General features: G+C 47.6%; 8 protein-coding genes across 8 annotated transcripts; 5 read left to right on the forward strand and 3 right to left on the reverse strand.

Moving 5' to 3' along the window:
• Positions 1-291: 291 nt before the first annotated feature.
• On the forward strand, positions 292-961 carry HO133_010640 (uncharacterized protein; the record flags this gene model as incomplete). The annotated part of the gene is made up of 3 exons (XM_037301492.1): positions 292-468; positions 528-651; positions 705-961. The coding sequence occupies 3 exons, from the start codon at positions 292-294 to the stop codon at positions 959-961; spliced, it is 558 nt and encodes a 185-aa protein (XP_037153126.1).
• Positions 962-1,106: 145 nt separating this feature from the next.
• Positions 1,107-2,123, reverse strand: HO133_010641 (uncharacterized protein; the record flags this gene model as incomplete). The annotated part of the gene is made up of 3 exons (XM_037301493.1): positions 1,107-1,205; positions 1,261-1,973; positions 2,027-2,123. The coding sequence occupies 3 exons, from the start codon at positions 2,121-2,123 to the stop codon at positions 1,107-1,109; spliced, it is 909 nt and encodes a 302-aa protein (XP_037153127.1).
• Positions 2,124-2,596: 473 nt separating this feature from the next.
• HO133_010642 (uncharacterized protein) lies at positions 2,597-5,920 on the forward strand (the record flags this gene model as incomplete). Its single annotated transcript, XM_037301494.1, has 13 exons — positions 2,597-2,631; positions 2,685-2,845; positions 2,898-2,921; positions 2,973-3,202; positions 3,726-3,772; positions 3,859-3,909; positions 3,964-3,989; positions 4,041-4,067; positions 4,119-4,154; positions 4,207-4,355; positions 4,404-5,393; positions 5,442-5,830; positions 5,878-5,920. The coding sequence occupies 13 exons, from the start codon at positions 2,597-2,599 to the stop codon at positions 5,918-5,920; spliced, it is 2,208 nt and encodes a 735-aa protein (XP_037153128.1).
• Positions 5,921-6,470: 550 nt separating this feature from the next.
• Positions 6,471-7,741, forward strand: HO133_010643 (uncharacterized protein; the record flags this gene model as incomplete). The annotated part of the gene is given in 7 exon segments (XM_037301495.1): positions 6,471-6,518; positions 6,569-6,602; positions 6,661-6,749; positions 6,825-6,855; positions 6,979-7,481; positions 7,540-7,659; positions 7,673-7,741. The coding sequence occupies 7 exon segments, from the start codon at positions 6,471-6,473 to the stop codon at positions 7,739-7,741; spliced, it is 894 nt and encodes a 297-aa protein (XP_037153129.1).
• Positions 7,742-8,005: 264 nt separating this feature from the next.
• On the reverse strand, positions 8,006-8,845 carry HO133_010644 (uncharacterized protein; the record flags this gene model as incomplete). Its single annotated transcript, XM_037301496.1, has 2 exons — positions 8,006-8,633; positions 8,682-8,845. 2 exons carry the CDS (start codon positions 8,843-8,845, stop codon positions 8,006-8,008), a joined length of 792 nt encoding a protein of 263 aa, XP_037153130.1.
• Positions 8,846-9,069: 224 nt separating this feature from the next.
• On the forward strand, positions 9,070-10,723 carry HO133_010645 (uncharacterized protein; the record flags this gene model as incomplete). The annotated part of the gene is made up of 7 exons (XM_037301497.1): positions 9,070-9,109; positions 9,165-9,296; positions 9,346-9,947; positions 10,001-10,264; positions 10,312-10,473; positions 10,527-10,613; positions 10,667-10,723. 7 exons carry the CDS (start codon positions 9,070-9,072, stop codon positions 10,721-10,723), a joined length of 1,344 nt encoding a protein of 447 aa, XP_037153131.1.
• Positions 10,724-11,179: 456 nt separating this feature from the next.
• On the reverse strand, positions 11,180-11,638 carry HO133_010646 (uncharacterized protein; the record flags this gene model as incomplete). The annotated part of the gene is made up of 3 exons (XM_037301498.1): positions 11,180-11,374; positions 11,442-11,519; positions 11,570-11,638. 3 exons carry the CDS (start codon positions 11,636-11,638, stop codon positions 11,180-11,182), a joined length of 342 nt encoding a protein of 113 aa, XP_037153132.1.
• Positions 11,639-11,950: 312 nt separating this feature from the next.
• On the forward strand, positions 11,951-13,685 carry HO133_010647 (uncharacterized protein; the record flags this gene model as incomplete). Its single annotated transcript, XM_037301499.1, has 8 exons — positions 11,951-12,173; positions 12,243-12,324; positions 12,384-12,408; positions 12,459-12,737; positions 12,794-12,960; positions 13,017-13,230; positions 13,282-13,467; positions 13,533-13,685. The coding sequence occupies 8 exons, from the start codon at positions 11,951-11,953 to the stop codon at positions 13,683-13,685; spliced, it is 1,329 nt and encodes a 442-aa protein (XP_037153133.1).
• Positions 13,686-14,592: the final 907 nt, after the last annotated feature.

The raw sequence follows: 14,592 nt of genomic DNA on the forward strand, positions 1-14,592 counted from the left end.
TTTCCTGAGATCATTCGCTTTGCTCGAGTAATACCGTAGATGACGGCATTTACCTAGGTACTCTTGGGTCAGAACACGCTAGCACACGCGTGGAACCCTTACGCGGTTTACTCTACTAGTACTACACGCAGTCTTCCTTCCCCAACTTCCTCTGACACTTAGAGCAAAACCTTGAGATAGCCCAAAATGTTTCAAATCTGTCCGCCATCCTACAATCCGGAGTTCTTAATCCGAAAACCATCTCCTTTGGCGCCACTTAATCCTAATGCTTGCCCGCGCTTTTACCATCAGATGACGTCCGCAGGTGGGACAAGCAGTGACACGTCGAAGTACTCATACAAACGCGCTGCACAATATCCTCTACTGCAACGCAAACCTACCGAAGAACAAGATCGGAGGCGACAGGTCTTCTTGAAGAAAGTCCGTCAGGTCAGCGATGACAAGAAGTGGGGTTTCCGCAGCGAACAGGTGCGCGATCGTTGTGCTTGAGACATCTCCATGACGCATTTAGGCTGATACTGTAACAGATCTTGAGAAAGGACTTCCTTTCGAAGCAGCGAGAGTGGGAACTCAACCAAGAACGCTCGGCACCAGAGACCCCTCAAGCTCTCGACGACGACGAGCGGGAAGCGGAGTCCGATTTCACGGAGGGTAAAAGTGCTTACTGCGTTCATATGTATTTCAGCTAACACTCTGCCGCGCAGAAGTGAAGATGGTTGATCGAATTGTTTCACAGGAGAATCAAGCGTTCGAGGCGCTTATATTATCAATTCAAGACATCGCAGATCAGGAAGACCACCATCAACAGAAGACAATGTCCGATTACGGCAGTGACGAGGAAGAATACGATCAGTTATTCAAAGAGGTCATGTCGAGACAGGGATCGGCGGAGAGGAGCACTGACACAGTTGGAGTTGGCGTCCCAGAACAGCACCAGGAGATGGACATTTCTTTGGGGTAAGAGCAACCGAAGTCGTGTAATACGGCTTGACAAATATCTCAAAATTGCCCTCGGTGCAGGAGTTATGCTCAAGGCTGGGCCCAATTGTGGGCCAGGATGCCTGGCTAATTACATTTCCTGTGCCCCAGGGACCACAACTAATAGGTCATTGCTGAGCACACCCGGAGTCTATGTCACCTAAAGCATCTTGTGCAGCATTCATGTCGCCCACGAGATCAGCTGGGGGACTTCCAGCCGCTTGCATCTAATTCAGCTCGATTAGCTCCAGTCACATTGATGTAATGGGATAGGGCCTGTACCTGTTGCATTCGTTCCACAATGAATTCTCTATCCGCCTTATGGGAGTCAGAGTAACTTGTCTGTTCAAATCTCTCCACAATTTCTCCTACAAGTCTTTGCTGCACGTCATATCTTCGCAAATCGTCTGCACTTGTGCTGCTCCTATTGTCGGACATCCAGCGTGGGAATTTATTGTGTAACTCTTTCATCGGCTCGTACAGTATTTCCTTGTTTGTCAACTGCTCCATCATACCAACAAGCATTTTGTTGAACCCTTCGTCATCTCCTACACCTTCTAGGCCGCCGTCTTGCATCTCCTTCAGCATTCGTGAGAGCATGTCATCGGAGTCCTCGGTCTTTGCAGCAGCTGTGGCTTGGTCTCCTGAAGCTTGCATTCGCTCCATGGTCTTTCGAATAGTCTCCTGGAAAGGTTCCTCTGTATTCGATAACGACACTTTCCCATTGATTTCGTCCTTTGATTCCGAAGGCGTGCCAGGATCTGCTGCAACACCCAATTCCCGCATCATGGCTTCAATCTCTGTCTTCATTTCCGGTGACTCATCTACATTGCCCATGAGCGCAGCCATTTGGTCTCGCAGTTGCTTGCTGAACTCATCCGCAGCTGCATCCGACTTATCTGACTCTTGAAGAGCTGGCACCGGCGCAGGCTCAAGTTTTCGTGAGACATCTTGGGGTTTACTGACGCTGGTATTTGAAAATTCATCGAGCATGTCTAGTACATTAATTAATGAACGCCGGAATTACTGGGAAGAGCTCAAATCATGCCATCTAGATCGTCCAAATCATCCTCTTCTGGATCAGGCACATCATCATGTATTAAGGGTGCTTTGCCAGAAGTATCAGTAGCCTGCTTTGCGCTCATCTGGCGCTCCTCCTCTTGCATTGTAAACCCACCCCTTTCAACTCCTTGAGGTTTGGTAGTCCCGAAACATGTGTTGTGAATAAGTATCGTAGGAAAAGCGTGATTAAATGCATGTGAGTGAAGCGTGTCTCGGACTTGAGGCAGGCATTTTCACAGCACTTGCAGTCAGTGGGCCGTTGATCGACAGGCACTGCGGGGACGCCCAAAACCTGCCGACTGTTCTTCTTCCTACTCAAATTGCGCCTTACCTTTCGACTTCACACAGACACCCTGGGCAAGTCCTCTTGCGCCTACGGGTATCACTTTGTCTGATTTTTTCATTCTCACTCCACTCAGCTCTTCACAGACTCCCAATTCAACTAACACATCATCCACATCTCATACCTTACTACCGAGCACATGACCATCGACCTCCTAGCTCTTCGACGATCTTTGAACTACCCACATCGGCGAACACAATTACAGGTACAAAAATGTCCTTGTGTCAGAATCGCCTTCAGGAGGAGAGGCAAGCCTGGCGCATCCACATGACAGCTCAGACATAGGGTTAACGAGAAGCAGAAAGCAATGGCGTCGTGATCACCCATTCGGATTTTTCGCAAAGCCTGTTCGAACTACTCAAGGAGTTCTGGACTTGAAGAAGTGGGAATGCGGAGTGCCCGGCAAAGACAAGACGCTCTGGGAAGGTGGCCTTTTCAAACTAGATGTGCTTTTCCCGGATGGTGAGTTAGGGCGTGATTTGTCCCACGCATATGGCGCTGACCTAGTTTCTAGAGTATCCTACAAAGCCTCCAAAGTGTACGAATTCAGAACTGAGCCCTGGGGCAAAGCGAACTGACAAGGGTGCAGGCAAATTCGTTCCCCCGCTTTTCCACCCCAACGTCTATCCCTCTGGTACTGTTTGCCTGTCAATTTTGAACGAAGAAGAGGGGTGGAAGCCAGCCATCACCATCAAACAGATCCTCCTCGGCATCCAAGATCTGCTCAACGACCCAAACCCCGACTCGCCGGCGCAAGCCGATGCCTACAACTTGTTCAAGAGAGATCGCCAGGCTTACGAGAAGAAGGTCAAAGCCATTGTGAAAGATAATCCAGCACCATGAGAGGGCACTTGCGGCCTCATGGCAAACACAACGGGATGATTAGAGGGCGATATCTGGATTACTTTGGCGCAGGGAGGAGATGACTGCATCAAAGGCGCATAATACATGCCTATGGCATGCAAAGGCGAGCTTTTGGCGCCATTACTCTATTATCTAGAGCCGTGCTGAGAGCGGGTCTTTTCCTGCAAGCATGCAAACCTGTGTATCTGAAAGGGGTTCTTAAGGACCCATCAATTCGATGGCATTTATTTCGACCCAAACGATCTTCTCATGTTGCTGGTGCTCCAGCCGAGCCAGCGTCATTTGAGGTATCTAAGGTTTAGATGCTTTCTTATCGGCCTTATCTCCGCTAGTGAGATTATGCATGCAAAGTAATGTAATTTGATTTTGAAGCGCACGCAATTTCTTCGGGAAATCGCAACAATTCATCCTTATTGTTCTTTTTCGTGAGCTCCTCACCTTCTCTCGACACTTTCACTTTACTCGTCATTTCTTGAAGCTCTTGAAGCTCTTGAAGAAGATGTGTGGGATTTTTGCCTGTCACTGGTAAGTGTTGTAACCCCAATCGGCACGTGCCTGCTTGCAATTCCTAGATTCGCTTCGTGGGCTTGCTGACTTTGTGGGCTTGTAAGCCATCCTGATGTGCAAAAGTTCAAGCCCACCGCTCTGCGGATGGCCAAAGCGTAAGAAATTGAAATTCCAATATCTGGAGGAAATTCTAACCAGATCCACAACAGCGCTCGCCATCGTGGTCCCGATTGGAGTCAGCAAGTCGAATAGACTCACAAAAGACGAAAGGGCTGATTGTGGTTAGGTGGTAACTTCATTGCCAATAACACAAGTCAGACGCCCGTAACTGGCTATTCAATGCGACGAAGCTAAATTGTGGTAGTCTTGGCCCACGAAAGACTGAGTATTGTTGGCGTTGGTGAGAAGAATTGCCAATGAAGTCTTTTACCGTTCCTGCTAAGCGTACGCAGATACTGGAGCCCAGCCTCTAGTCAGTGATGACGGCTCATTATCTCTGGCTGTCAATGGTGAGATCTACAACCATAGGGTCTTGCGCAAGCAGCTGAAGCGCCCCTACAACTTTAAGACCCACTCGGACTGCGAAGTCATCATACCGTTGGTATGAACTGGACATCACTGGCTCCGAGAAATTTCTGACCGTCTATAGTATATGGAACATGGACTTGATGCGCCAAAGTACCTAGATGGCATGTTCTCCTGGGTTCTTTATGACAAGGAAGGAGATCGCACAGTGGCCGCAAGAGATCCCATAGGAATTACCAGCTTTTACCAGGGATGGTCAAGCAAAACTCCTGGCGCAGTTTATTTTGCATCAGAGCTGAAGTGCTTGCATCCGGTCTGCGACAAGATCAAATCGTTTCCCCCAGGCCATATATACGATTCCAAGACCGATACCATGACTCGATATTTCCAACCTCGTTGGTGGGACCCGCTGAACGTACCTTCAACTCCGATAGATTACAAGTTGATACGCACTTCTCTAGAAAAATCTGTTCGCAAACGGCTGATGGCTGAAGTACCATACGGTGTGTTGCTCTCCGGTGGGTTGGACTCAAGCCTAGTAGCGTCGATAGCCCAAAGAGAGACGCTCAGACTCCGGTCAGCATCAGTGGGGAAATTGAATGGATACAGCGACCACGAGCAGCAACCTAGTGAAGAGCTTGTAGGAATTGACGATGACGATGAATTATCGACCGTGACGTGGCTTCCTCAGCTTCATTCCTTTTCGATTGGGCTGCCTAATTCGCCTGATACTAAAGCTGCTTTGGAGGTCGCAAAATTCCTCGGAACCAAGCATCATAGTTTCAACTTCACCATTGAGGATGGCTTAGATGCAATCTCAGACGTCATCTTCCATCTTGAGACCTACGACGTTACTACCGTTAGAGCCTCGACTCCAATGTTCCTTCTCAGCCGTAAGATCAAAGCCATGGGAGTAAAAATGGTGCTGAGTGGGGAAGGTAGTGATGAGATTTTTGGGGGCTATCTCTACTTTCATGCAGCTCCAGACAAAGAATCCTTCCATGCAGAGACCGTTCGCCGCATTAAGAATCTCCATCTTTCTGATTGCTTGCGAGCGAACAAGTCGACGGCAGCTTGGGGAGTTGAAGCCCGCGTGCCATTCCTCGACAAGGAGGTTAGTCTTGCACTCACAGCTAAAAAAAAAGCGTCCTAACTAATTTAGTTTGTGGAAAATGCAATGGACATTGATCCAGCAGAGAAATTGATTACGAAGGATCGGATAGAAAAATATATCCTACGTAAGGCCTTTGATACAACCGACGAGCCGCATACAAAGCCATATCTTCCGGGCAACATCCTATGGCGCCAAAAGGAGCAATTCAGCGATGGTGTAGGTTATGGGTGGATAGATGCCCTGAAAGACAACGCCGAGATCCACGTGACGGACGAGCAGATGAAGCAGCCCAAAGCCGAATGGGGAGATGATGTCCCAGATAGCAAGGAAGCGTACTGGTATCGTCTCATGTTTGATGAGCTCTTTCCGCCTCAGTGTGCATCAACGGTCATGCGTTGGACACCTACGTGGTCGAAGCAGACAGATCCAAGCGGACGGTGAGATGTCTCTTGACCTAAAAAGAACTTATTTCTGACTTTGACAGGGCGATCGCCACGCACCTTGCCAAGTACGAAGGACAGAAATAGAGCGTCTGTCATTTTCTCTTTGCGCTATTCCCTCGATGCCTAGAGCATATGAGGGTTTTTGCCTTGCTATGCGGATTAAGCAATAGACTCTAGACCTGAATAGACCGATGTTTAATAGATTCCCGCGAAGCGAGCATTCTAGGAGGAAAAGCGTCCAGCATACAAAAATCGGTCGATACAGTACTTATCCATGAGTCTCATGCTTGTCGCACGTCTGGTAAGATGATATCAGTGAAGCGTACCAAGTCGAATCGAAGTCAGAGTTAAACACGAGATCATTAGACCACGAAAGAGCATTCCATATAGGGATTCGTAGAGATGAGAATTGAGAGTATGATAGCTCGACGGCCAAGCAGGTGCAATGAAGCTGAAGCGTGGTTGGACAGACGCTAATAAGCAAAGCAACCCTAACCGCTCCCGCTCAGGCTACTTCACTCCTTAGCTCGCGCTCACTTATTTTCATCCAACGTGCCTCCCTGCTGCATCACCAATCGTCAAACCTTCAAGGGCATTGAGTGCTATATTTTCCAAGTCCTTATCATCCGTCAGAATGTCTGTTCCTCCAGCCTTCTCCGACATTTCCAAGACCTCAAATGATGCGAGTAACCCTTGCGGTTTACATAGAATGAATAGCTGATGCATCTACAGCTCGTGAACAAGGACTTCTACCACATTGCAGCTGGTAATTGCAGCCTCTCAAATGTTCCGATGGGACATGTGAAGCTTATGATGTTTTCAAGCCAAAATCGATGTTAAGTCCAAAGCTCCCAATGGAGTGAGCTTCAACGTCAAGGGCACATCTACTCACGAGGGTCCTACAAGTGCTTCCGTGAGCCTCCAGCTTCGACTACAATGAAAACCGGATTCTGAAGCGCCAATGATACTGACTTGCTGGCTACGTTAGGTTGAAGCCAAATACGCGGATCCGCCTACGGGTATGATTTTCAGTTTGCTTCGCTTTACCACCACAGCCCATTTCCATACTCCTTCTAGTCTCAACCACACTATCGTCCTTTGCCCCGGGAATGCAGCGTTGCTGATTCTTTATCAACGTCCAGGCTTGTCTCTTACTCAAACATGGACAACCGCAAACGTTCTTAGTACAAAGCTGGAGCTTGACAACAACTTCGCCAAAGGGCTGAAGGCCGAAGCTCTCACAGACTTTGTTCCAAGCTCACAAAAATTTGGCGCAAAGCTCAACCTCTACTTTAAACAACCCAACTTCAATGCCCGCGCCTTCTTCGACGTCCTCAAGGGTCCTGTTGCAAACGTGGACGCTGTCTTGGGGCGTGACGGTTTCTTGGTTGGTGGGGAGGCAGGCTATGATGTTCAGAAAGCTGCGATCACCAAGTATTCATTGGCCGTTGGCTACACAGCGGCAGAGTACAGCGCCGCTATCACTGCGACGAGTAGCTTGAGTGTCTTCGCGGCCTCGTACTATCACAAGGTCAATTCGCAAGCCGAGGCAGGCGCCAAAGCAACATGGGACTCGAAAGGCAGCAACAACGTTGGCATGGAAGTGGCAGGCAAATACCGTCTCGACCCTACGTCCTTTGCCAAGGTATGAGCCAATCAAACCACTTTTACTTTGACACGACTAAGCTTAGCTCGCAAACTAGGCCAAGATCAATGATCGAGGCATTGCCGCTTTCGCGTACAATGTCAAACTCCGACCTGGTGTCACTGTGGGCCTCGGGTTGTCTCTCGATACTCAAAACTTAAACGAAGCTGCGCACAAGGTAACGCTTCCAGATCGTCGACCGAAGCGCAACATCAATTGACAAGCAACAGGTCGGCACGAGTTTCGAGTTCGAGGGTTAAGGTGAGAATGTTTGACCAGGGTTAAAACTAGTGCTTTTTCGATTCTCACGTGACTGTAATTAGACAACTGCTCCTCTATGTAGCGACTTCAAATCAGTGCACACTGTCAATACATCAGCTCAGGCGACATCATTTGTTTCATGATAGCGGTAGAAGCGGCATGACAAAAGCAACTCTTGACCTTCAAAGGAAATTCACGAACACGAGGGATGGGGTATACCGTATGAGTTGTAATGCAGGGAGAAATTAGATATTGAGGGGGCATCATTTTTCAACGCTCGTCCTTTTTGCGCCGTCTCTGCTTCTGTCAAATAGTACAGGTATTGAAAAGGCAAACGTGACCACTGCTGTGATCAACAGAAATTGAAACAGGACACTGCCTCCTTCCGCAAATCCTACGCTTTCCTCCTCCAGACGCTTACGCCGTCGTTGATCCTGCTGTTCCTGAGTATGATGATGTCCTTCCCGGTTGAAATGAGGAACGTCATTGAAACCGGCCTGTCCTCGACCCGGTCCAAATCCCCCGCCAATGGGATCACCGGTACCAGCAGATCCTGAGCCCTCGGCCTGCGCATGCCTCTTACTACCCTGTGCCCCCCATCCTCCACTCCGATAGAAGCTTGGTGGTGGTCCCTTGAACTGAGTCCGTCTTCGACTTAGTCCGCTTCCGGGTCTGGATCCAAAAGGAGTCGAAGAACTCGAATGAGAGCCCCGGTGTGCGTGGGACCGAGATGACTCCTGAGCATCTTGTATATCTCGATCGTAGCGCTCTCGCTTCTGCGGGCTACCAAGGACAGCGTAAGCCTCTGATATTTTGACGAATCGCTCCGAGGCTTGTGGGTCGTTGGCATTATGATCTGGATGGTGGGTCTTGGACAGAGAGTAGAACTGCCTGCGCTGTGTGAGCGCCCGATAAACAGCCACATACTTCATTGCATACGTTTTGACATCTCCCGCAGAGGCACTTGGATCAATGCCCAATGTCTTGTAGTAGCTTGCTGATTCGCTTCTCCATGCTGACGTTGTGTGGAACAGCGCAGTGCGAGGCAAGGCTAATCGAGGGAGCAGAAAAGCTGTGGGGAGGAGAGACCGACTTAGTGGCATGCCTCATGCTGAGAGGCGTACTGTTCTGACTGAATTGCTCAATGTGTCGCCCATGATGCCAATGAGTCGTTCCATTGTTGTGAAATAACCTCGATCGATGACATAATATGCTGGAAGAAGCGCGATCAAGCGCCACCAGTGCTCAGCCGCCCCCACATTCAAAGCTCTTTCCGAATCAGAGATATGACGACGACGACGCCTTATCGCGCCTAATACTACTCAAGATGGCCGCACAAATAGCAGATGGGATCCATAATATCAACCGTGAAAGCACATGCGTATCAAAAACTTGTTGGCGCTTTAGCTCATATATATCTAGTAAACCAATCTGAAACAAAAGACAGTATTTCGAACGGTCACATCAGTCCGGCCTCTGCAAAAGCTGAGAATGACGACTCGGACGAAGACAGAGATGAGGATGGTAGGAACGTCGAGGCAGGAGCTCTCGGAGGTAAACTTACTCCAGGATTCTGTTGAGACAAGTGGCTAAGAGGGCGCAGCTGCAAAGAAGAAGAAAAAGAGGAAGCCTAAGAAGAAAAAGGGAGCGGCCAGTGGTAGCAAAACGCAGACTATGCCTCCAAGAGTCCCTGTCGGGAATTTGTTTCCAAACGGCCAGTATCCCAAAGGAGAAATTGCCGAATATCGAAATGAAAACAGCTATCGGACAACCAACGAAGAGAAAAGACATCTGGACCAAATGAATAATGACTTTCTGAACGAATACCGGCAAGGAGCGGAGGTTCATCGACAAGTCCGACAATGGGCACAAAAGAATATCAAGCCTGGCCAGAGCCTGACCGAAATTGCTGAAGGAATTGAGGATAGTGTCCGAGCATTGACTGGACATCAGGGCTTGGAAGAAGGGGACAATATTAAGGGTGGAATGGGTTTCCCCACTGGCCTGAGCATCAACCATTGTGCAGCCCACTACACTCCAAACGCGGGCAATAAGACCATTCTACAACAAGACGACGTGATGAAAGTAGATTTCGGAGCCCACATTAACGGCAGGATTGTGGACAGTGCATTTACCATGACGTTCAACCCGGTCTACGACAACCTGCTGGCGGCTGTCAAAGATGCCACAAACACAGGCATCAGAGTGAGTTAATTAATCAGGCGTCAATCGAAAGGACTGGCGTTGACTTTTTCAAGGAAGCGGGTATTGATGTTCGCGTTGGCGATATCGGCGCCGCGATCCAAGAGGCGATGGAGAGTTACGAGGTTGAAATCAAGGGTCAGTCGTTACCGGTCAAGAGTATCCGAAATCTTAACGGTCACGACATCGTTCAGTACAGCATTCATGGGGGCAAAAGCGTACCGATTGTGAAAAGCAACGATCAGACGAAGATGGAAGAAGGCGAGATCTTTGCTGTTGAGACTTTTGGAAGCACGGGGAAGGGCTATGTACGAGACGATGTAAGGTGCTCATCCGAAGCCATTGCCTCAAGACTCACTTGACGCAGATGGAAACGTCGCATTACGCCAAAAGAGCCGACGCGCCAAACGTTGCTCTTCGAGTCTCGTCCGCTCGGAGTCTGCTAAATACAATAACGAAGAACTTTGGGACACTGCCCTTCTGCCGGAGGTATCTTGATCGCCTTGGCCATGACAAGTATTTGCTCGGAGTAATTGTCCTGATGGTCCCGCTAAGCGGCTGAAGAATGCTAATTTATGTCAGTTGAACAATCTCGTATCGAGCGGTATTGTGGAAGCATATCCACCTCTATGCGATATCAAAGGGTCATATACCGCTCAGTTCGAACATGTGAGCCGCTTCAATGGGGTTTGCTGTTTGGAATGGTTCCTAACTTGTTTCAGACCATACTAATGCGACCTACAGTCAAGGAGGTCATAAGTCGAGGAGATGATTACTAGTCAACTGATCGGTTGATACTCCTCTAATGACTGCATTGAACAGTTGTATGCGAACTTGACAAACTATTTGTTTGATGCGAGGCAAAATTAGAGTAGATACCCACAGGATACCATTCTCCGAACAGATGAGCTTTACAGAAAGTGTCAAGGTCGAAGTTTTTAAAGACGACAGGAATTTGTAGACATGATAGGACAGGAAGGCTGCCAGGAAAGGTGCACTCATCGGTGAAAGACCAAGAAAATTAATCGACCATGTTTGTATCGTCAACATGCAAGGGTTAATAATCCACGCAATTTTTTTCTGGCAGCGCTCGTATGGATCGTGCACTCACTTCCATCTTGATTACGAGAAATCCTGATCACATGATCATTGACTACGCTACCTATGCATCATTGGATCATGGCTCGGCAAGGACATGATCCCCCGAAAAAGAAAGCCCGAAAGGAGAACGTGGCTCAGTCGAACAGGCCAAACCCCATATCCTCGTCCGATTCCTCCTTCTCCTCTTCTTTCTCTGCCTTCTTCTCTTCCTCTGCAGGCGCATCCGGTGCAGCTCCTCCACCGCTTGCAGCACCAGCAGGCGCGGCGGCAGCTCCTCCCCCGGATCCAACGTTCAGCAGCATATCTTTGACGTTCTTTCCCTCGAGTGCCTGTACCACGTGTCAGTCCTTATCTTCACTGCATGATATGCCCAACGTCCGAATGGAGTATGTGCACCTTTGCAAAGAGGGTGGTCCATATCGGTTCGACATCCTCGACACTGGCGGCTTTGATAAGAGTATAGAGTTTGTCGGCCTTAAGTTGAGTCAGCGTCTTCCAACACCGCAACAGCTGTCGGCCCCTACAGTAATGTCAAGGTCGTCATCGGCGAGAATGAGAGCGGCATATGAGGCTGCAAGCTCCGAGTGAGACATTGCGAGATGTGTATTCGTGGATGGATGTGGGCGATTGATTTTCGAGGTATGTAGTAAAAGAGTTAGCCAGTCACCTAATAGATTTCAGTGTGAGTCGTCTTCGCTTACGTATCGGTGTTATCTTAGCGCCTTGGCGCTCTGCTGTTGGCCCTAAGTATGAGGGGCTCCTCCCACTACGCTTGGGTCACTTTTACTTCCTTGAATGTGTTGCGAATATCTGAAATGTACCTCATCCTCCTCAGTTCTGACGTACTCCATTTTCAATCACGTCTTGCAGCAGCAACGCTCCATGACGAATAGACTTACTCCAACATGACAGACTCCCCCGCAGTTCACGCTCCTCTCGACCCGAAAGAACAACCCATACTTGATCGTGTGCTCCACCTTCGAGATGAGCTATCGTTGCTGAAGCAAGACAAGTCGACGTACATCAAGTCTTACGATGTCATTTCTCTCTACGACCAAGTGATTGAGCAGGTCCATGCGCTCAATACTGTACGTGAGGAGCACGGCAAGCCTCTGGAACAAAACAGAGGTCTGTTCTTACTCTTGGTAGACGCCGTCTAGCAACTCGGAATGCCGGGCTCACAATTTGTACGAACAGTCGACAACGTATTAGAGGATTGCTTTCAATTAATATCTCTCTTTTTTTTGACCGTAGGACGCAACAATGAGGCTCCGGCCGTGTAAGCTTGCCCACATCCGATTCGAATTATCGAAAACTGACCCCTACCACCAATCCCAGATACTCCATGACATCGACCATTAGGGTTTGCCTTCACGGGACAGAACCTCCTGTTCTTGCGCTTACTTCAAATAGCGTCTTCTGGATCATCTCAAAGAAGCTGCATTCTTTTCTGCTAAGGATCTCGACTCTGCCAGTCATACTTTAAACAAAATGCAAGATACTTTGCAGCGAGGCAAAGAAACTTATTCGCCGCACCTTCTGACTTTGCTTGACAACCGTCTCAACACCTGTCGAAACATCCTGGCTGATTTGCAAGCTTCCTTGGCTGATCTGTCGCCTGCACTCACACCTGTTCACGAAAGATTGGTCTCTATTTTACGCTCGATCTCCGCGGCCAACACTCGCCAAAAGGTTTGGTTCTTCCCCCTAGATATTTATTGATTGGAACTAGTTGACCGTCAGTTTAGTTCCCAGCAGCAGAAGTTGAGGGTTTCCGAGAACAACTGAAAGAGATTCGAGGTACTATGGTCGATGGCAAGTTCCTCGCCGAAGATAGTACTGCGCCAGCCGGCCAGGCTATCGTAGTCGAGCTTCTGGATCGTTGCTTTCTTTGGTCAGGCATCGTGCTCACCAGGTACGCGCGTCTCCTGAGCAACCGAACGAAACATCCAGATCTAACTTCCACGTCAGGAAGGGCAAAATAGATGAGCGATTCAAAATGACATATGACAAATTATACGATATCCGCAACCAGCTTGAAAGACTGTCTCTGACACAAGCCTGGTCTTTACGAGAGACTGACCTCTATAACTACCAGCGTCAATTAGACAGGGTCGACGAATCTCGGATCAATGGGAATTTCGAAGACTTGACTGGGTACAAAGCTGACCTCCATGCACAAAGGGTACGATTGAGCTTTCTATAACCCGAACACCTTTAGTTCTAACACCTACAGACGCTGCTCTATCTTCTTCGTCGTAGTTATGCGTACATCTACAGTCTCATAATTTCCTCGGAACCAGTCTCCGAGGCGCTTCTGCCTGTTTTCAATCAATTGCAGACACTTCGTCGATGCTTGGTGGAGGTCAAGCGATCTGGTGGCGTTTCTTCGGCAAGGGAGCTTTATCCATACAGCATGAAGGTATGGTTAACTCTGAATCTACAAGTTGGAAACCTTGAAATTGATTTTGCAGCTAATTCACGTAGTTGAATTCGATCGACAATATGCGCGTTGATGGCAAATTCTTAGTGGGTTCAGACATACCCGAAGGGCAAGGCAGTGTGAATGCATTGCTTGCTGAATGTTTCGACATAGCATATGAATTAAGAGTCCAGGCTGAAGAAAATGACTCGGAGTGATAGCAGAGGAAATCGCAAGCGTGAATTGTAGGGCAACTGTTTTGCTCTTCAGCGCGGCGCTTATGTGAACCACGGAATAGTGCTTGAAGACAGGGTTTAGGGACATTCGAGGTAATGCAGTACGCATTCTCTGCTCGGCTCGAGATGGAGCGGTTGTATCTAATTGCCACAGCCTGCTTCCTGCTATTGCTCCTCGGCTCCATAAGCAGTTCACCCCGTTGTCAGTGCCCAACTTATCTTCGGACAGTCCCCCTCCGACAGTCCCCCGTCCATACTAATACAGCCTCCCGCGCACGATCTACACATTAAGCTTTTGACCTCAAGCTATCTAGTTAAGATAAAAAGCTATATTAATTATATACATGTTAGCAGCAACATCTACGGGGGCCCTATAAAGGCTCTACGGGGCCCCTTCGAGGGCTCTATGAGTAGATATTTAGATTTAAATAGGGGTGTCTAGCTGTTAAGCGTAGATATTCTCGAGATTAATTTTTTTTAACTAAGTTACTAATAATAGTATTTATACTTTCTTTTAGATTAATTATAATTTAAAGTATATATTTATAATTATCTCGAAGCGATATTAATTATAATTAAGAATAATTTATTTAATTTATTAAAAATCGAGAGATTAAAAATACTTAGATTCTCTATTATAAAATTAAAATTTAATATTTTAGAGAATTATTTAAATAAAAGTTATATCGAAAATAGATCTCGAAATTAAATATTTTTAAATAAAATATTCTATTTTAAATATAATAATTCTATTTTAATATTAATATTTCGAGTAGAATAGCTCTATTTTAATAAGAATATTATAAATAAGATATTTTAAGATAAAGTTCTAGAAGTAGATATCTAAAAAAGAAATTATTATTCTTAATATACTACTTAGCCCTATAGC

The sequence above is a fragment of the Letharia lupina genome, assembly GCF_014066315.1.
Source record: "Letharia lupina isolate WasteWater1 chromosome Unknown contig_9, whole genome shotgun sequence".
NCBI classification, from domain to species: domain Eukaryota; kingdom Fungi; phylum Ascomycota; class Lecanoromycetes; order Lecanorales; family Parmeliaceae; genus Letharia; species Letharia lupina.